Source organism: Canis aureus, chromosome 10 (genome assembly GCF_053574225.1).
Source record: "Canis aureus isolate CA01 chromosome 10, VMU_Caureus_v.1.0, whole genome shotgun sequence".
In the NCBI taxonomy this organism is placed as follows: Eukaryota; Metazoa; Chordata; class Mammalia; order Carnivora; family Canidae; genus Canis; species Canis aureus.
The window spans coordinates 24,007,489-24,023,655 of NC_135620.1; the positions used below are offsets into that span (position 1 = coordinate 24,007,489).

Below are 16,167 nucleotides of genomic sequence, written 5' to 3' on the forward strand. Positions count from 1 at the left end.
AAGCTTTAAAGGTAAATGAAATTGTCAAAAGAGCAAGGGCCTTGTGCCAAGGGTAGCCCTGTTAACTTCAGTTCCCATCTAGTTAGGAAAAAAACAGCATCTGTCCGATAGGAGTAAAAAGATTAGTTATCTTTAGTTCAAGTGTATGACAGAGAAGAGAGATTAGAAACAAAGTTTTATTGTTTACTTCTCTATCTTTGAAAAAGAAGATAGAAGTGTGTGTGCCATTCCTCTTTCAGTAATTTTCCTACCTCTCCCTTCCCCCAGCTGCATTGGTTTAAAACGGTTTTAATAATGTCTTGAGGTTTTTACATCTCCTATTCATAGCATGGGCTAGGACTTTTTTTTAGTTGGGCCAGGAAGACCAAATGAGCTGTGCCTTGCATAAACCTTTTTGAGTATATGACCACCTCAAGCTCAGCAACGTGAGCTCCTTGCCAGTTGAAATCAAGAACCCTGGAAAGAAGGGCTCCAAGCTTCCTCGTTGGCATATGGAGGATTCAGGCTGGGTGAAAAGCCTGTGTGGGCTTTCAGGAACTGCCACTGAGTTGAGTGGTAAAGCTTGGCCACATGATGCTTTTATCAGTCACTTGTAGAATAATATGTTTGAAAAGACTAGAGAGAATGTACTCTGCTGACAAAGCAAATAACTTTTTAGCTGGTTAGAGAAGTCTTTATATGGTGACAGTCTTGGTTTACAAGTATGATGCTTCTGCAGTGTTTTGCGGAAAGATGTTTTTAGCCATCTAAATAAAGTCTTACCTGGAAGACTGGGATCCTTAAAGCTGCTGGGTTGGGTACTTTTCTAGAGAGGATCAGAGCTTATCTCTAAAAGGATCTCCTCAGGGTCCATCAACCTTTACCATTTAGTTGTCAGTCTTCTGGGATGCAGGAGGGTTTCTGTGGTGTCTTGAAGGCTGCCAAAATGCAAACATTAAGAGCACTTAAGGCAGACCTCTTAATGCTGCTTCCTGTCTACAGCCGAAGGTGTAAGTTGCCCTTTCCCTTCCCCCTTTACGAACCAGGCCTTTGGCCAAGAATAGCACAGCCCACCAACTGAATTGGACTGGCTGCACTCCTGAATAAGAGAATGCCAAATGCAGAGAGGTTTATACCTCTTTGGCCTCTGTATAGTCATTTTACAAAACTGAGTTGGGAGATTTTATGTTACTGTGGTAGTTGTGAGTATAAAGACCACAAGAAACTGGAAGCTTCTTGTCCTGGTAATATCCTGGGCAGAGAATAAGAAAAGAAATCAGATTCCAGCCCATGTCAGCTAAGGCCAAAGGCTTGGAATATCACCTCCAAATAAAAGCTGGATTAGTAATCTTGCTGTTTTAGTGGGCTGTGGTTATAAGCCTGTACCGGCACAAGCACCTGAATCTGGTTTCAGGTCAAGACTCCTCAGAACAGTTGGAAGGTTGCCTTTAGAAGGAAGACAGTGTCGATCCCAGGGATGAGTACAAGGGATCTTTTGCAAGCCAGCAAAAGATTGATGAACCCATCTGTCCAGGGAGACAGTTCCCCTCCCTGGCTTTTATTAGCCCTTACACGTTGGTTCTTTGATGGGCTACATATTCCTTTGCACAGAGCAGCTCGAGAATAGCACAGTCCTCAGGGCACTCTCAAGACCAAGTGTGACAGATCAGGTTATAAGAGCAACAATACAAGTACAGTTCCAAAGATCGGAATATAAATCCAAATAAAAGGAACCTCCTTTTCAGGTAGCCTCTGGAAATACGTGCACAGGCCTGGGCAGGAGGCCAGTAGGACAGCAGAGAACATCCAGGATCCTAGCTCCAAATCCTCTGGAGACACTGATTAGCAGGTTTCTGGGTTTTGTTATAAAAGGAGAAACGTAGTCATAAAAAATAATTTGGTAAACACAAAGGTAGAAGGAAGCATGAGTCATTGTCTTGCCACCTGAGAAGTTGAAAACAACTGGTTTAAGGGGAAGTGGGACTGTAGGTGATAGTCCAAGCCCAAGTGTTCCCAGTCATCTGGGGCCCACAACTCACACCAAGTGGTACAGTCTCATCGATTTACGCGGTGAGACTTGGGCAATCTGCAGTGCAGCCGGTTATAGGGCAAAGGCCATGTTCATGGAGAAAGGAGCATATCCTCTGCCTTTGCAAGCCCCAGACCCTAGATCCAGGTGGTACAGGGGTTCCAAGGTGCCTAGTGTTAGAGGAGAACTGCGGTGGACCTGTAAGCTCTGGCCATCTGCTGACCCTCTCTCCTCATCCCAGAGGTTCTGCTTCTACCTCCCTCTCCAGGACTGCCAGGCATTTGATTGAGTCTACATCGTTCAGGGCCTGCTGGCATTCATTTTGTCAGCGTAACTACATAGTACTTAATGGGTGCCAATTCATGTTCAGCCCTACTCCACAACTGGAACTGAAGTGGTCTGCCCTTCTGCAGCCCTGGGGATGGAGCCTGGTCTTGTGGGGCTTATTGTGGCTGCTCATTTTTCTTCTGTGTAAGTTTGTTATTTAAAACATGTTGTGTTTTCCCCACTTGGCCTCAAAGGGAGAGAAGGGTTGGAATGAAGCAGGGACAGCTCACTAAATGCCAGGTACTTAAAAAGGAAATTTTCCACTGAATCCTCCAATAAAGATCAAAGTTAAAAGGATGAGGGCAGCCCTGGTGGCTCAGCGGTTTAGCGCCTAGCCCAGGGTGTGATCCTGGAGTCCTGGGATCGAGTCCCATGTCGGGCTCCCTGCATGGAGCCTGCTTCTCCCTCTGCCTGTGTCTCTGCCTCTCTCTCTCTCTCTCTGTGTCTCTCATGAATAAATAAAATCTTAAAAAAAAAAAAGTTAAAAGGATCATCCCCCACACACACACTTTGAAGATCCTTACACTGAGGTGAAGTAAATCAGGAAGAAGAAATTCTCTACCAGTTCACATCTAGGTTCAGTTAGATATTCTTAATATGAGAAGATGTCAAAGAGAAAGGAAATGCAGCCTAAGCAGTGAGATTCTGGTCCTAGGATTCACAGCAAAGCAAAGGCTTTAGTAATCAACAGGCCTAAGAGTTCAAGGTTGAACTGTTAATTGCCCTTTCACTAAGCCAGGACGACCAAGACCTGCCTCAAGATGCCCTAACAGGGCAGCCCGGGTGGCTCAGCGGTTTAGCACCGCCTTCAGTCCAGGGCGTGATCCTGGAGACCCAGTATTCCAGTCCCACGTGAGGCTCCCCGCATGGAGCCTGCTTCCACTTGGATTATTTCTAAAGAGCCACCCATCCTTGCTTGACAGTACTGTCAAGGAAGAAAGTTCTGGTTCACATGCCTGTGACTAGGATATGTTAAGCTAATTTATAGTTCCTTCTAAAGGGAACTTCATAGTCTCAATCTTTCTTTCTTGATTCCTAAGGGAGTCTGTTCAGATGATGTGTGTGTGTGTGTGTGTGTGTGTTTTAAGATTTTATTTATTCATGAGAGACACAGAGAGGCAGAGATAGAGGCAGAGGGAGAAGCAGGCTCCATGCAGGAAACCCAATGTGGGACTCGATCCCAGGACCCTGGGACCATGACCTGAGCCGAAGCCAGACACTCAACCACTGAGCCACCCAGGTGTCCTTCAGATGATATATTTTGTTACTCCCACTTCTTCAGCTGGTCCTCCTGTCTGTGGGCAAGGCTTCAGGCCGACCGACCTCCCTGACAAGAGCACATATGCAAAGAACTCTGTCCCTACTGCTGGCATCGTGAGAAAAACAACCAAAATGAGAAAGGGTAGCCAACACACACTGCCACCCCTAGACCTGGAAGTCCTAACTTGGAAGGGACAGAGTAAACTTTGGGGAAGAAACAGAATCTTGTCTGGCTTGCTTTTCACTTAATCAATAAATAGGCTCTTTAACGTGCTTGCTACGTATTTATTTTAATGAAAAGCCCAGAGAGATTTTTTTCTTCCCCCAGAGTTTATGTAACATATAATTTTTACATAATATATATTATGTATATGTAATATATATTTTGTAACATTTATTTATATAAATATGCGTGTATATACACACACACACACACATCTATAATCTCCATGAAGGCAGTTTTCTTGTTGTGCATTCAGCATTCATTAAAGGAAGCAATTTCCATGACTGTTTAAGTTCTAAAACTCTTGCCTCTTAAAGATCTGTGTTTAGTCCTACAGAACCAAAAGGTGTCCCTGAACTAGTCAACGATGAGAGCCATGACTAGATGATATACTTAGACCGTAGTCTTCAGACTCCAGAAGTTGACAGGCTCTTTCCAGACAAGAATACCCAGCAGAGACTTTAGAGCGAAGAACAGAGAAACACAGAATTACCTGACATTTAGAATAATATAAATCTCATTTCAGATGTGACAATGTATTTTTAGTGCCGTTTACTACAAATAGCAAAGCCTCAGGATGGGCAGGGGGAAATCCGTGCCTCTGCAAAGGTACAGAACTCATCAGGTGGGCTATAGACTCTAATGAATATGGTAAAAAAAAAAAAAAATTTAAAAATTCTGGGTAACATAAAAGGGTATCATGGTTAACTGAGCACCCTAAACTGTACTGTTAGTACTTGCTTCTTACAAGGTCTTGAGACTTAAGTCTTGAACAGAAAAGATGCTCTCACACCGCCTCTCTTGTATTTCCCAACTTGTAATACGGTTTTTAAGCCTCACAAATTTGTATAGGTGACCAAAAGAGAAAGAGGCTAGGGTGCATGTGAGGAAGAGTCTCAGGCTCACTGAGCACTGGCATAGCCCTGCAACATCATTGTCTTTGCCACAGCTCTTTGTGCTAGGTATTTTTATGATCTCCATTTCCCAGGTAAAGCTAGGGAAAGAAGTCACTTGTCCAAGGTTATATCAGAGACCTTGACCTCACTTGGTCCACTCCAGTGATCACTACAGATTAGAGCCAGAAGCTGCAGAGATGTGGCCCATCCAAGGTGTGATGCCTGGCCTTAGGCTTGAGCGATGGGTGAGTCATGCCACTCGTCTGTTCTCAGGCAACATGCTCCCACAGCCAGCTCTCCTCGTCAGCATTTCTGGTTTTTTAATTATCTCGGTTTACTGTTGGTTAAGCTAAGACTGGGGCACTGTCTTATTCACTATTATCCCCAATACCAAGCTCAGTGATGAGTGAATCCTGCTGTGATTGTTATATTGCTGACCCCAAATGAAGTCCTTCTCTCAGTAATTATGCCTGGAGGTAATTTCTTTTTTTTTTTTTTTTTTCCTCCTGGAGGTAAGTTCTTAATGGTGAGTATTAAGTAAGAAATAGAGGGCTCCTGGCTAGCTCAGTTGGTAAAGCATGGCAACTCTTGATCTCAAGGTTGTAAGTCTGAGCCCCAACTTGGGTGAAGAGATTACTTAAAAATCTTAAAAAATAATGAATGTGAGTGGAAGAGGAGGGATAAAGAGAAAATTAACTAAAAGGGGAAAATTACTGTGAGAATTTCAGAGCAAAATAACATTGTACTAAACAGGTATTTCTTCAGGGGCTATATGCAAGGCAAACTCCTCAAGTCTAGAAGACCAAATCTTCAGGCTCCCTCCATAAAAAGAGAATGTGGGCTTTACTCAGCTGCCTGGGAGACCTCTAGAGATTCTATAAATCAGCTGGCTGCCTGGACTAAGCTGTGGCTTCTGGTGTCCTTTTTTTTTTTTAAGATTTTATTTATTTATTCATGAGAGACACACAGAGACACAGGCAGAGGGAGAAGCAGGCTCCATGCAGGGAGCCTGATGTGGGACTCAGTCTCCAGGATCATGCCCTGGGCTACAAGCAGTGCTAAACCACTGAGCCATCTGGGCTGCCCTCTGGTGTCCATTTTAAAATATGGCCAGATGTCTTTCCAAAACTGCCTCTCCCCATGAGCTGGTAGGTACCTGAGGCCTATGACTTGATTCTTGAAAAAAAGATGGGATAAACTTCAGAAAGGAATATAATAAGAGCCGGTTTGCCTCAGTGCAAGGGGAAAAAGACCATAAAACAGAATCAGACTTGAAGATACATTATTAAAAAAATTCAAATTATAAAATTCATTACCTGCAGTTATTACAACATAAAAAAATAGGCATTTTTAACAAAAAGTTCGACATTCAAAAAATTTTTTAAAAAGGGCATGATTTATAAATACATAAATATCCATGCACACTTTTACAATGATAGCTACTGGAAGCATGAGACCTTTTAAAACTACAATCTAGACAAGATTGTCATTCCAACTGCCTTTTTCCTACATGCTGGAAATATCAGGGATCTTATGAGAGCTCCTGTGGTCAATGTCACATTCATCCCCGCCTCCTTCCTGAGCCTGTAGCTGATGTTGAAAAATGTGATGAATCTTCTGCCTTAACTTTGATGCTGGGGAAAAAAGAGAAAAGGTTATTTTGCCATGTAGTCCAGCAAATCAAATTTATAAATTAAAACACAGCAGTGATATAATATTTATGTACTACTCAGATGGAAAGTAAACTCAGAAATTATTTTATTACATACAGAAAATTCAACAAAACATTTTAACATACTATCCATTTGGAGCTAAAGCCTAATTTTTGTCTTGACACCTGTGATCTATAAATGTTCACAATTTAAAGTGATAACAGAAATACCTAAAATATAACTTTCTTCATGGCATGCTCTTCAGTGAAGGGTTCTAAAAGCAGAATCACACAAACACTTACTGTTCTAAATTAAAATCAGTTGAATCCAGGTAGTAATTCACAAGATTTCACACTGACTCAGGATATTTAGGAGATGTGAAGGTTATGTATTTCTGGATTTCACACTATTAGAAACTGTAAACGCATGTCTTCAAATAGTGGCGAACTGAAACAGATCTATTCTTTCTGGGTGCTCTCTAGCACCTTTGGTAAATTTAAACTTGGCTTTAGACAACTTCTAAGCTGGGTGTGAAGAAATCATGGTTGGCTGTCACCTTGTATTTGAATGGATTTCCTTAACATTTAGCAGTGGAAGTGAATCAATCTGAGAGTCTTTTTAGTAATCAGAGTTTTCAAGGTATGACCTATTTCCTAGCTAAGCCTGTCACTCCAGTCTTTTTGAGCAATGAAAAAGCAAAATTCCTCAGGAAAAAGAAAATGTAAAATGTCTTTCCCCTTTTAGGAGAATGCAGTATCACCTAAGGAAACCATCATTATTCCAAAGGAAAAGAAAATCCCCTAAGACATCTTTCAGATTTCCCACAGGACAGACCAAGACTACAGCAGCACAGAAGCTGCCACAGCTTTGGCTGCTCCAAGTATGGTCTTTGACACAAGGTGTTGGCATGTGACTTACTCATCCTGGGCACCAGGTAACAGACTGCATATGGGGTCAGATACATTTTCTAGCTTTTTCTCTTTCTAGTGGATAAAGGGAAAAGGTAGCTCCACTAATCTGACAGGCTGTATTTGTTTTAATACAAATACTGCTGCCTTAAAATCACATCATCTTTCACCAAGGGAGTGGCTATTCCATTACCTTAGACCTTGCCAAGACTGGACACAGTGCACAGAAAAGAACTTATTGAAATGCAAGTATGCTTGTTTTCCTACCTTCTCATTCACATTTCATATTCAGTCACTTTCCATACTGCCATTTTTCTTGTTGGATAAAAATGTTCTCAGGAAAAATGGGCCAAGAAAGTAAGTTAACAAATTCTTTCTGTGAGCCAATAATGATAGCTTTCTAGTTAATCATTCCTCTTTTTCTCCTTAAGACAATGGCTTGGAAATATTAACTCTGACAGTCGTAGTAATGACACCCTTCCTGAGTGAGCTGCTGCTGTTACTGTTTGCTAGTGGGTAAAGCTGGTCCACCACAAAGGCTCCTCGTAGGTGTCTAGGGATGACTGAGATAGATAACTGAGATTGTTTGCTCAATGAATTTGAATCCATAGAAAAATCATACACTGCAACTGCTTGATAAATACCACCTGTCAGAGAACAATGCTCATTTCTTAGATCAAAAAAAATAAAGAGTTGGATAGACTACAAAGATTTATTTGCCTCAAAACTACAGAAAAATATATATATATATATACTTTTTTTTAAATATATTTATACTTTTTTTTAAAGAAATTATGTCCTAAGTTACCTTCACTGTCCAGTCTCAAGATGCTAACGATACCAGATGACTCATTTCTACTTGCTAGCTAGCATTAAGACCCACCTAAACTCTAATTTTAGAGCTGGAGATCTATTCCAGGCAGAACTACGACAGACACTTTCAGGTGCATGGCTCACTATCAAGGTTTTTTTTTTCTTTTTTTTTTTCTTGGTATGAGGGCTGGCAATGTTGCTTAATGTTCGCCAGCCTCTATTACATGCAAAAACTTCAGGCAAGAAACAAAAGAACTGCTGGGAAGTTCCCATGAATCTTTCCAGTGGCCTCCCAGGGTGGCCTTCAATGGAGAAGGGACAGCCTTCCACACCACACAAGTCTGTCATGGCACATGCGTCAGAAGATTCCTTCTCAGGATTGAAGTATCTAGAAATCTAGAAGAGTCTTAAAAACTGGCAAAGTTACAAAATTAATTTACAATTAACAGATTAGAGAAACACCCTGGCCCAACATACATACATATATTTTCTTCACATTGGTCTATGGACATACCTATCAATTACAAAGTCTTAGTCTCCCCTGGTCTGCGATTCAAACACCATGAAGAGTTCTGATCTCTAATATTCCAGCATAACTAGAAAGACTACAGCTATTTACAAGACAGAAGTACAGGGGTGCCTGGGTGGCTCAGTCGATTAGGTGTCTGCCTTTGGCTCAGGTCATGATCCCAGGGTCTTTGGATCAAGCCCCACATTGGGCTCCTTGCTCAGGGGGGAATCTGTCTCTCTCTCCCTCTGGCCCTCCCTCCCAGTCATTCTCTCTCTCAAATAAAATCTTTAAAAAAGAGAAGTACAACAAAAAAATTGATTTGAAAAAACAAGTTTTGGGAATGCCTGGGTGGCTCAGCGGTTGAGCATCTGCCTTTAGCTCAGGGTATGATCCCGGAGTCCTGGGGATGGAGTCCTGCATCGGGCTTCCTACATGGAGCCTGCTTCTCCTCCCTTTGCCTATGTCTCTGCCTCTATCTCTATGTCTCTCATGAATAAATAAATAAAATCTTTAAAAAAAAAAAAAAAAGAAAAGTTTTAAGGAGGTCAAAATACCTCTTGGGAGTAAAAAGCAAAGAAAGAATCTGCCACAAGTAGTTAGGAAGTAAAAGCTCATTCTTCTCCTGCCTATCCCTCCTGGTGGAGTGCACTCAGGTAGCCAGCAACTATCTAGTTGTGACGGAGCCCTAAGGAACCTCACCACTATGGGACACTGATGGACTGCCCTGATATTTTTTTAAAGTATTACATGAGACAACCCAAAGAGTCACAAACTTCCAATTCCTGACCCCAAATCCAGATTTTTTTTTTTTTAAGATTTTACTTATTCATGAGAGATACAGAGAGAGAGGCAAAGACATAGGCAGAGGGAGAAGCAGGCTCCCCAGGAGGAGCCTGATGTGGGACTCAATCCCAGGACTCCGGGATCACGCCCTGAGCCAAAGGCAGACACTCAACCACTGAGCCACCCAGGCATCCCCCAAATCCAGATTTTAAATAGTACTTTCTTTAGCAAAACTATCTGAAATCAAGTGGGGTGTACTATTTGAGACTGAAGTACTTTCTGGGAAGCTAAGGCTTTGATTAGTTCCTTGATATCCATACAGAAGGGAACCTCTTTATACACCCTACCTAAACAAGACCCAACAGGAGTGAGGAAAGGATTTACCTATGTTTCTGAGGACAGAAATAAAACAGGGGCCTGCAGCCTTTCACTCTCTTGTTCTGGTCAATTTTGTAAGCATTTTCTGAGCTGCTCTTAGATAAGTCTACACTAGGTTTTGGAGACATGATTAAAACTTTAGGCACCATCTCTTCCCTCGAGAAGCTTACAACCTAGAGGCCTAGGTAGAGTGCAAAAGAAACAAACTTTGGGGGAGAGGAAGCAATTAATTCTGCCTGAAAAGGCCCAGGCAAATGAGAAAAAACATGTCTAGGGATACCTGGGTGGCTCAGTCGGTTAAGTGTCAGACTTTGGCTCAGGTCTTGATCTCAGGGTCCTGGGTCGGAGCCCTCCATCTGGCTCTGCACTGAATAGGGAGTCTGTTGGAGACTCATCTCCCTCTTTCTCTGCCCTCCCCGCCCCCCTACTGCTCATGCTTGCTCTAAAATAAAAATCTTAAAAAAAAAAAAAAGCAGGTCTTAGGGGATCTTGAAAAGCCATTGGGATGCCCAGCTTTCTACCATCATCTGAGCTGCTTTCTACCACACTCTCCAATGCTCTAGCACCAGAACCCAGATACAAGGCTCCACAGGCAATAAACTCACCATGTAAAGTCCTCAATCTCAGATCAGACTAAGTCCTACAGAACAGGGAACAGCTGTATGTGGGCATTATTCCATCTACATTCCCATCAGCAAGTCAGATGGGCCAAACAAGTCTTATTAGGTCCTTACCCATTGGGGTAAAGATGAATTAATGTTACCAACAAGATTTTTTAGTAAGTGGAAACTGTAGCACTCTCACCACAAATTAAAAATTAAGCAAAAAGCTCAAAACAATGTTCATAAAGGAAACTTAGAGGCTGAATTTATCTATTACTCCACTAACAATGTATAATTTAGTTATCTAGCTATGAAAAGGTTTATACCATTTACAGAGAAAGAAAAGTGAAAAGGCACCTAAGTGTCCACAGATAAATGAACGGATAAAGAAAATGTGCTGTTATACATATGTATATATAACGGAATACAACTTGGCAATGAAAGATCTTGATATTTACAACAACATGGGTGGGTCTAGAGTGCATTATGCTAAATGAAGACCAATGAAGACAAATACTGTATGATTTCACTTACATGTGGAATCTAAAAAACAAAAAAACAAAAAACACCCCAAATGAACAAACAAAACAAATTCATAGATACAGGAAACTGTTGATTACTAGATTGGGGGGGGCGGGGCACAGAGGTGAAGGAGATTAAGACCTGCAAACTTCCAATCATAAAATAAATCAAGTCATGAGGAAATGATGTATAGCAGAGGATCCAGTCAGTAATACTGTAACAGCTTTGTATGGTGACAGATGGGTAACTAGACAATAAGTAGAGATTATTTTGTAATGTATAAAAACGCTATAATGTACATCTGAAATGAATAGAATATTGTATATCAATTATACTTCAGGAAATTTTTTTTTTAAATTTAATAAAAGGACTTAGATCCTTGAGCAGTAAACATATGCTCTAACACATCAACATAAAAGCAGAGGCCATTAACTCTATATCATTTCAAATGCACTTAGAAATCCTGTTTACCTTTTTCATTAATTCACTTCGGGTAGTAAACTGTGGCAGGTCTTCTACTTCAATCCCATCAGCCATTTCCATCACTTTGTCTAAAAGGTCTTTGTTGTAACTGCACAATAAAAAGTAGTTAGATAAAAACCTTGGAGGAGGGATGCCTGGGTGGCTCAGTGGTCGAGCATATGCCTTTGGCTCAGGGCATGATCTCGGAATTCTAGGATCGAGTCCCACATCGGGCTCCCTGCATGGAGCCTGCTTCTCCCTCTGCCTGTGTCTCTCCCTCTGTGTGTGTGTGTGTCTCTCATGAATAAATAAAATCTTTTTTAAAAAAAATCAAAAACCCTGGAGGAATTACTTGTCTCTGTGGGCTAACAAGAAATTGCAGCTATTCCAACTCTCAGAGTTCTGATGCGATACTACAGGGGAAATGGCCACATGTTCAGCAGCAGGTTGGAAACCGTTTTTCTGGCTTGTGGATTCAGAAGTGACTGTAGGAATGCCAATAGAGCAGGTGTTTCAAGATTTACAAAACAAAAAAGATCTGCAAAAATAGAGGCAACTATACATCTGGCAGTACATATTAGTGGATACGGTATGATGGCCAAAATTTTTTATTTTTTAAACACGGAATTTTGGTCTAATGTAAACAACATCATTTCTTCATTTTGTCCAATTTCGGACACCTTCCTAATCTTGGAACCCATTAACTAGGATTTCCCAGGGGCACCCAGAAAAATAGAGAAAAAGCCTTTGGCACTGCTTCTCCAAATCCTGTTCTATTAATGCCAACATCTGACAACAAAACCAAGTGGCTAAGAGTTGGAGGGAGCACGTGATAGAGTCAGCCAGTCATAAGGGGCAGAGAAATCAGGACGAAGACAAATCATCTTACTGTCCTAACACAATTCCGGGACACTCAAACAGAAGATTGTGGGAGCCTCAAGATTTGACACCTTCATTTGAGGGGGCACTTTCAGAAACAGTACTTTGAAGGCATCTGTTATTTTCACAACAGGAAAAGCAGAGAGGCAAAGGCTGGCTCTTACTAAGAGTCCAGCAGACTGGGGAGTGGGGAGAAAAAGCCAAAGGCCACATATTACATGCTGCCATAAACGGTAAAATCCACAATCCTGCCAGAAGACCTCCTCTCTCAGCTTCTTCGTATGGACATGGAAGGAATCTCGGTTTCTGTCTCTGCACGTTTGCCACGTGGGAGGAAGGAGCAAAGACACAATGGAGTTCACAAAGGTGATGGTTTAAGCTAAAAATACTACAAATAACAGTGGCATTTAGGTGCCCACCATAAATTGAGCTCTTGCTAAACAGCAGCCTGTACTAGGTGCCTTTTCTTTTTTTTTTTTTCTTTTTTTTTTTAACTCTTTAATACTGTAGCCATCACAACTCATTTTCCAAAGGCGGAAATTGAGGCTCGGAGAGGTTAATCGTCTTTCCAAAGAGCGCGCGGATCTGCCATCGGCCGGGCCGGTGCGGCTGGAGGCTGGGGGCGGGGTCAGCCCTGGGCAGCAGGCAGCCCTAGGGGAGGGCTGCGGGTCTGCAGGCGGAGGACGGGGTCAGCCCTCCCGCAGGGGTTCGCACCTGCAACCCAGGAAGAGGTGGTTGGCCCACACCATGGAGAGGGACAGCAGCTGGTCCAGGCGGCCTCCGCCATCGGGAGGGTCGCGGTAGTCGGGCAAGTGGCGCAGGATGAATTCCATGCGGGCCTTCCATTGCTTCTCGCTCTCCGAGTAGGAGCGGAACTGCTCGGCGAAGTCCGCAGCCTGCCGCACCCCCGAAACGAGCTCCTCTACCGCGGCGGCTGCCTCGCCACCCACCATGGCGCCCGCCGCCGCCGAGGGCCGCGCCCGCCCGCCGCCTTCCCGACTCGCACCGCGCCGCCTCCGCGCCGCTAGAGGGACCCCGGCGGCGCGCGACTGCTCCGGAGGACCGGCCTGGAGCGCCCTCCGCGGGACCGGCGGCCTCGCCGGCTCCTGCCGGCTCAGACCTCCCCAGCCTGCGGCGCCTGGCGTGCATCTTCTGCGGTAGAGGCAGGCCGGTTCTCAGTCGACCCTGCGGGGAACCGGTAGGGAAACTGAGGTCCCGCGGCGCAAAGACGGAGTGCCCCTCTCCCACGTGGCAGCTGGGTGCCAGCCAGAGTTGTGCGGTGTCCTTGCCCTGGTGGCTCCCCGGGCACCCGGCCCGCATACGGATGCCCTCAGCTCGGAGGGCTTAGACGTGTAGCTTGCTTGCTCGGGGGTCTGCCTTTGATGAAGTCCCAGAGGTCTAACACCCTTTCAGGCGGTGGCCCGCCCCGCTGGAGCGAGCCATCCTTCCAACTGAATACCTGCCAGGCCTCTTTGCTAGATGCTGGGAATGCAAGAGAGCAAGCTCAGATCCCTACCCTAATGAACTTTGCTTCTACTGGGGGAGACAGTGAATTGCTTGAGTGAAGAACTTCAGCGTTGGCAGATGTTAGTAAGGGGAGGCCCAGAGTGTTGGCATGAATAAGCAAGGGACCTGATTCAGACTTGGAGATCAGGGAAATGATGCTGGGGGGTGGAGGGATGAACAAAAGTTAACCACGTAGGGGCACTGGGGTGGCTCAGTGGTTGAGCATCTGCCTTTGGCTCAGGTCGTGATCCCAGGGTTCTGGGATCGAGTCCTGCTTCGGGCTAGGAAGCTCTCCCTCTGCCTCTGTCTCTGCCTCTGTGTGTCTCTCATGAATAAATAAATTAAAAAAAAAAAATAGAAGTTAACCACTAAAGAGACTTGGGCCATGGGAAGACACAGACTGGCCTAGGAAGAGAATGCCAGAATCTGTATGACAGGGTCCTAGAGTGGAGGACAGTGGAGGAGATGAGGCTGCAAAGATCAGCAAGGATACCAGGCCATGGTAGGGGCTGTAGTCTAGATCCTAAGAGGAATGGGAGCCTCTGAAGGACGTTAACCAGAGCAATGACACCTCTGTTTCCAAAAGATGTTGGAAAGAGTCAGAATAGATATGTTCACAAGAGATGAGCAGGTGAACTAGCATAATTCTGCTGCCTGTTCAAGGGTCAGGTAGCAGATCTATGGACTAAAGAGCTTACTTATAAATGGTGAATTTCCCATCCCTGGAAGCATTCAAGTACAATATTTGGGAAATCATTTGATCCCCCATTGAGAGATTGTTGAGAGATTAAAGTAAGAGGATGCCCATTCATCCCTCATCACTTGTGGGGCAAGATATAGAGCTGGAGGAGCAGCCCCGGTGGCTCCATGGTTTAGCACCTGCCTTCACGCCCTGGGCGTGATCCTGGAGACCTGGGATCGACTTCCCTGTTGGGCTCGATCCTCCAATGGATGGAGCCTGCTCCTCCCCTCTGCCTATCTCTCTGTGTCTCTCATGAATAAATAAATAAATATTTTTTAAAAAGTTATAGAGCTAGGCCTAGAGTCCACAATCCAGGGCTCCAGTGTAATATATTGTGAGTAGGGGTCAGGGGCAGAGCCAACTGTGCTGTCTGCTGCTTCTGCACCTCCTGATAGGATGTCAGGACCCCAGCAGGCAGAAACCCCATCCAAAATGGAAATACCAGGTGGTGTAATGAGGAGACTGTGCCTGCAGGCCCAGTACCAGGCTCAGCAAAGTCCCATTATGGTTAACAATAGGGAGGCATACCACTCTCACCCTGGCAAACAGGAAGAATGTGAACAGGACCTTGAAACCAAAGACAATCTTAGCTTCTCCACAGCAATCAGGAATAGGTGCCCACAGCTAGGGCTCTAAAAACTGAGTGCAGATCACATTCCCTAAGGGACTTGTTGAAATAGCAGATTCTCAAGCCTATCACTGGATGCTCAGAATCAAGGTTCCAGGTAACTGATTCCATCTGCCACTGACCAGACTTTGAAAAACATTGATTGGGACGCCTGAGCAGCTCAGTGGTTGAGCATCTGGCTTCGGCTCAGGGTGTCATCCCAGGGTCCTGGGATAGAGTCCTGCATCGGGCTCCCTGAGAGGAGCTTGCTTCTCCCTCTGCCTATGTCTCTGCCTCTCTCTCTGTGTCTCTCCTGAATAAATAAATAAAATCTTAAAAAAAAAAAAATAAGAAAGAAAGAAAAAGAGGGCAGCCCTGGTGGCCCAGCGGTTTAGCACCGCCTTTGGCCCGGAGTGTGATCCTGGAGACCCAGGATCAAGTCCCACATCAGACTCCTTGCATGGAGCCTGCTTCTTCCTCTGCCGGTGTCTCTGCCTCTCTCTCTCTCTCTCTCTCTGTCTGTCATGAATAAATAAGTAAAATCTTAAAAAAAAAAAAAAAAAAAGAAAAAGAAAAGAAAAACATTGATCAGGCTTCTGTGAACCAAATTCTTAATCATCTGATGTACAGTTGAGAAGCTGGCCCTAAAATAGGAACCTAGGCTTTGTTATCAACAACTATAGCTACACAGCTAACTTGGCCACTGAGGTGGGAAAAGCTAAGGGGTCACCCAGCAAATAACTTATTTAGCATCATTTTGATAATGATGGAACATATGCATATATGTCTATATACCTACATACTAATATATTCAAACATGCATGCAAGTTATAAGAACCCAAAAGTGCACAAATAGGTATTATTAAAAATAATATATTGGGCACCTAGGTGACTCAGTCAAACATCTGCCTTCAGCTCAGATCATGATTCCATGGTCCAGGGCTTGAGTCCTGCTTGGGGCTCCCTGCTCTGCGGGGAACCTGCTTCTCCCTCTGCCTCTGCCTCCCTCACTCTCATGAATAAATAAATGAAATATTTTTTAAAAATAAAAAATAATATATTGTTACATTATTCTTTCAAAATCTGAA

The 16,167-nt window shown here is 43.9% G+C and overlaps 1 protein-coding gene across 2 annotated transcripts; it reads right to left on the bottom strand.

Moving 5' to 3' along the window:
• Positions 1-5,979: 5,979 nt before the first annotated feature.
• CDKN2AIPNL (CDKN2A interacting protein N-terminal like) lies at positions 5,980-13,234 on the bottom strand. 2 transcript variants are annotated; one of them, XM_077911704.1, is made up of 3 exons: positions 12,939-13,225; positions 11,355-11,454; positions 5,980-6,348 (listed from the first exon to the last, which is right to left on the bottom strand). In XM_077911704.1, the coding sequence occupies exons 1-3, from the start codon at positions 13,175-13,177 to the stop codon at positions 6,337-6,339; spliced, it is 351 nt and encodes a 116-aa protein (XP_077767830.1). In that variant the 5' UTR covers positions 13,178-13,225; the 3' UTR covers positions 5,980-6,336. The 2 variants fall into 2 exon arrangements, with proteins under 2 accessions (XP_077767830.1, XP_077767831.1); XM_077911705.1 differs by lacking the exon at positions 11,355-11,454 and having other exon boundaries at positions 12,939-13,234.
• Between the last annotated feature and the right edge of the window lie 2,933 nt (positions 13,235-16,167).

Coding starts and splice junctions, on each gene's coding strand:
- CDKN2AIPNL (XM_077911704.1), bottom strand. CDS start 13,177: ATGGTGGGTGGCGAGGCAGCCGCCGCGGTAGAGGAGCTCGTTTCGGGG. Junction 11,455..12,938: donor CACCTCTTCCTGGGTTGCAG/GTGCGAACCCCT, acceptor TTTATTGTGCAG/TTACAACAAAGACCTTTTAG.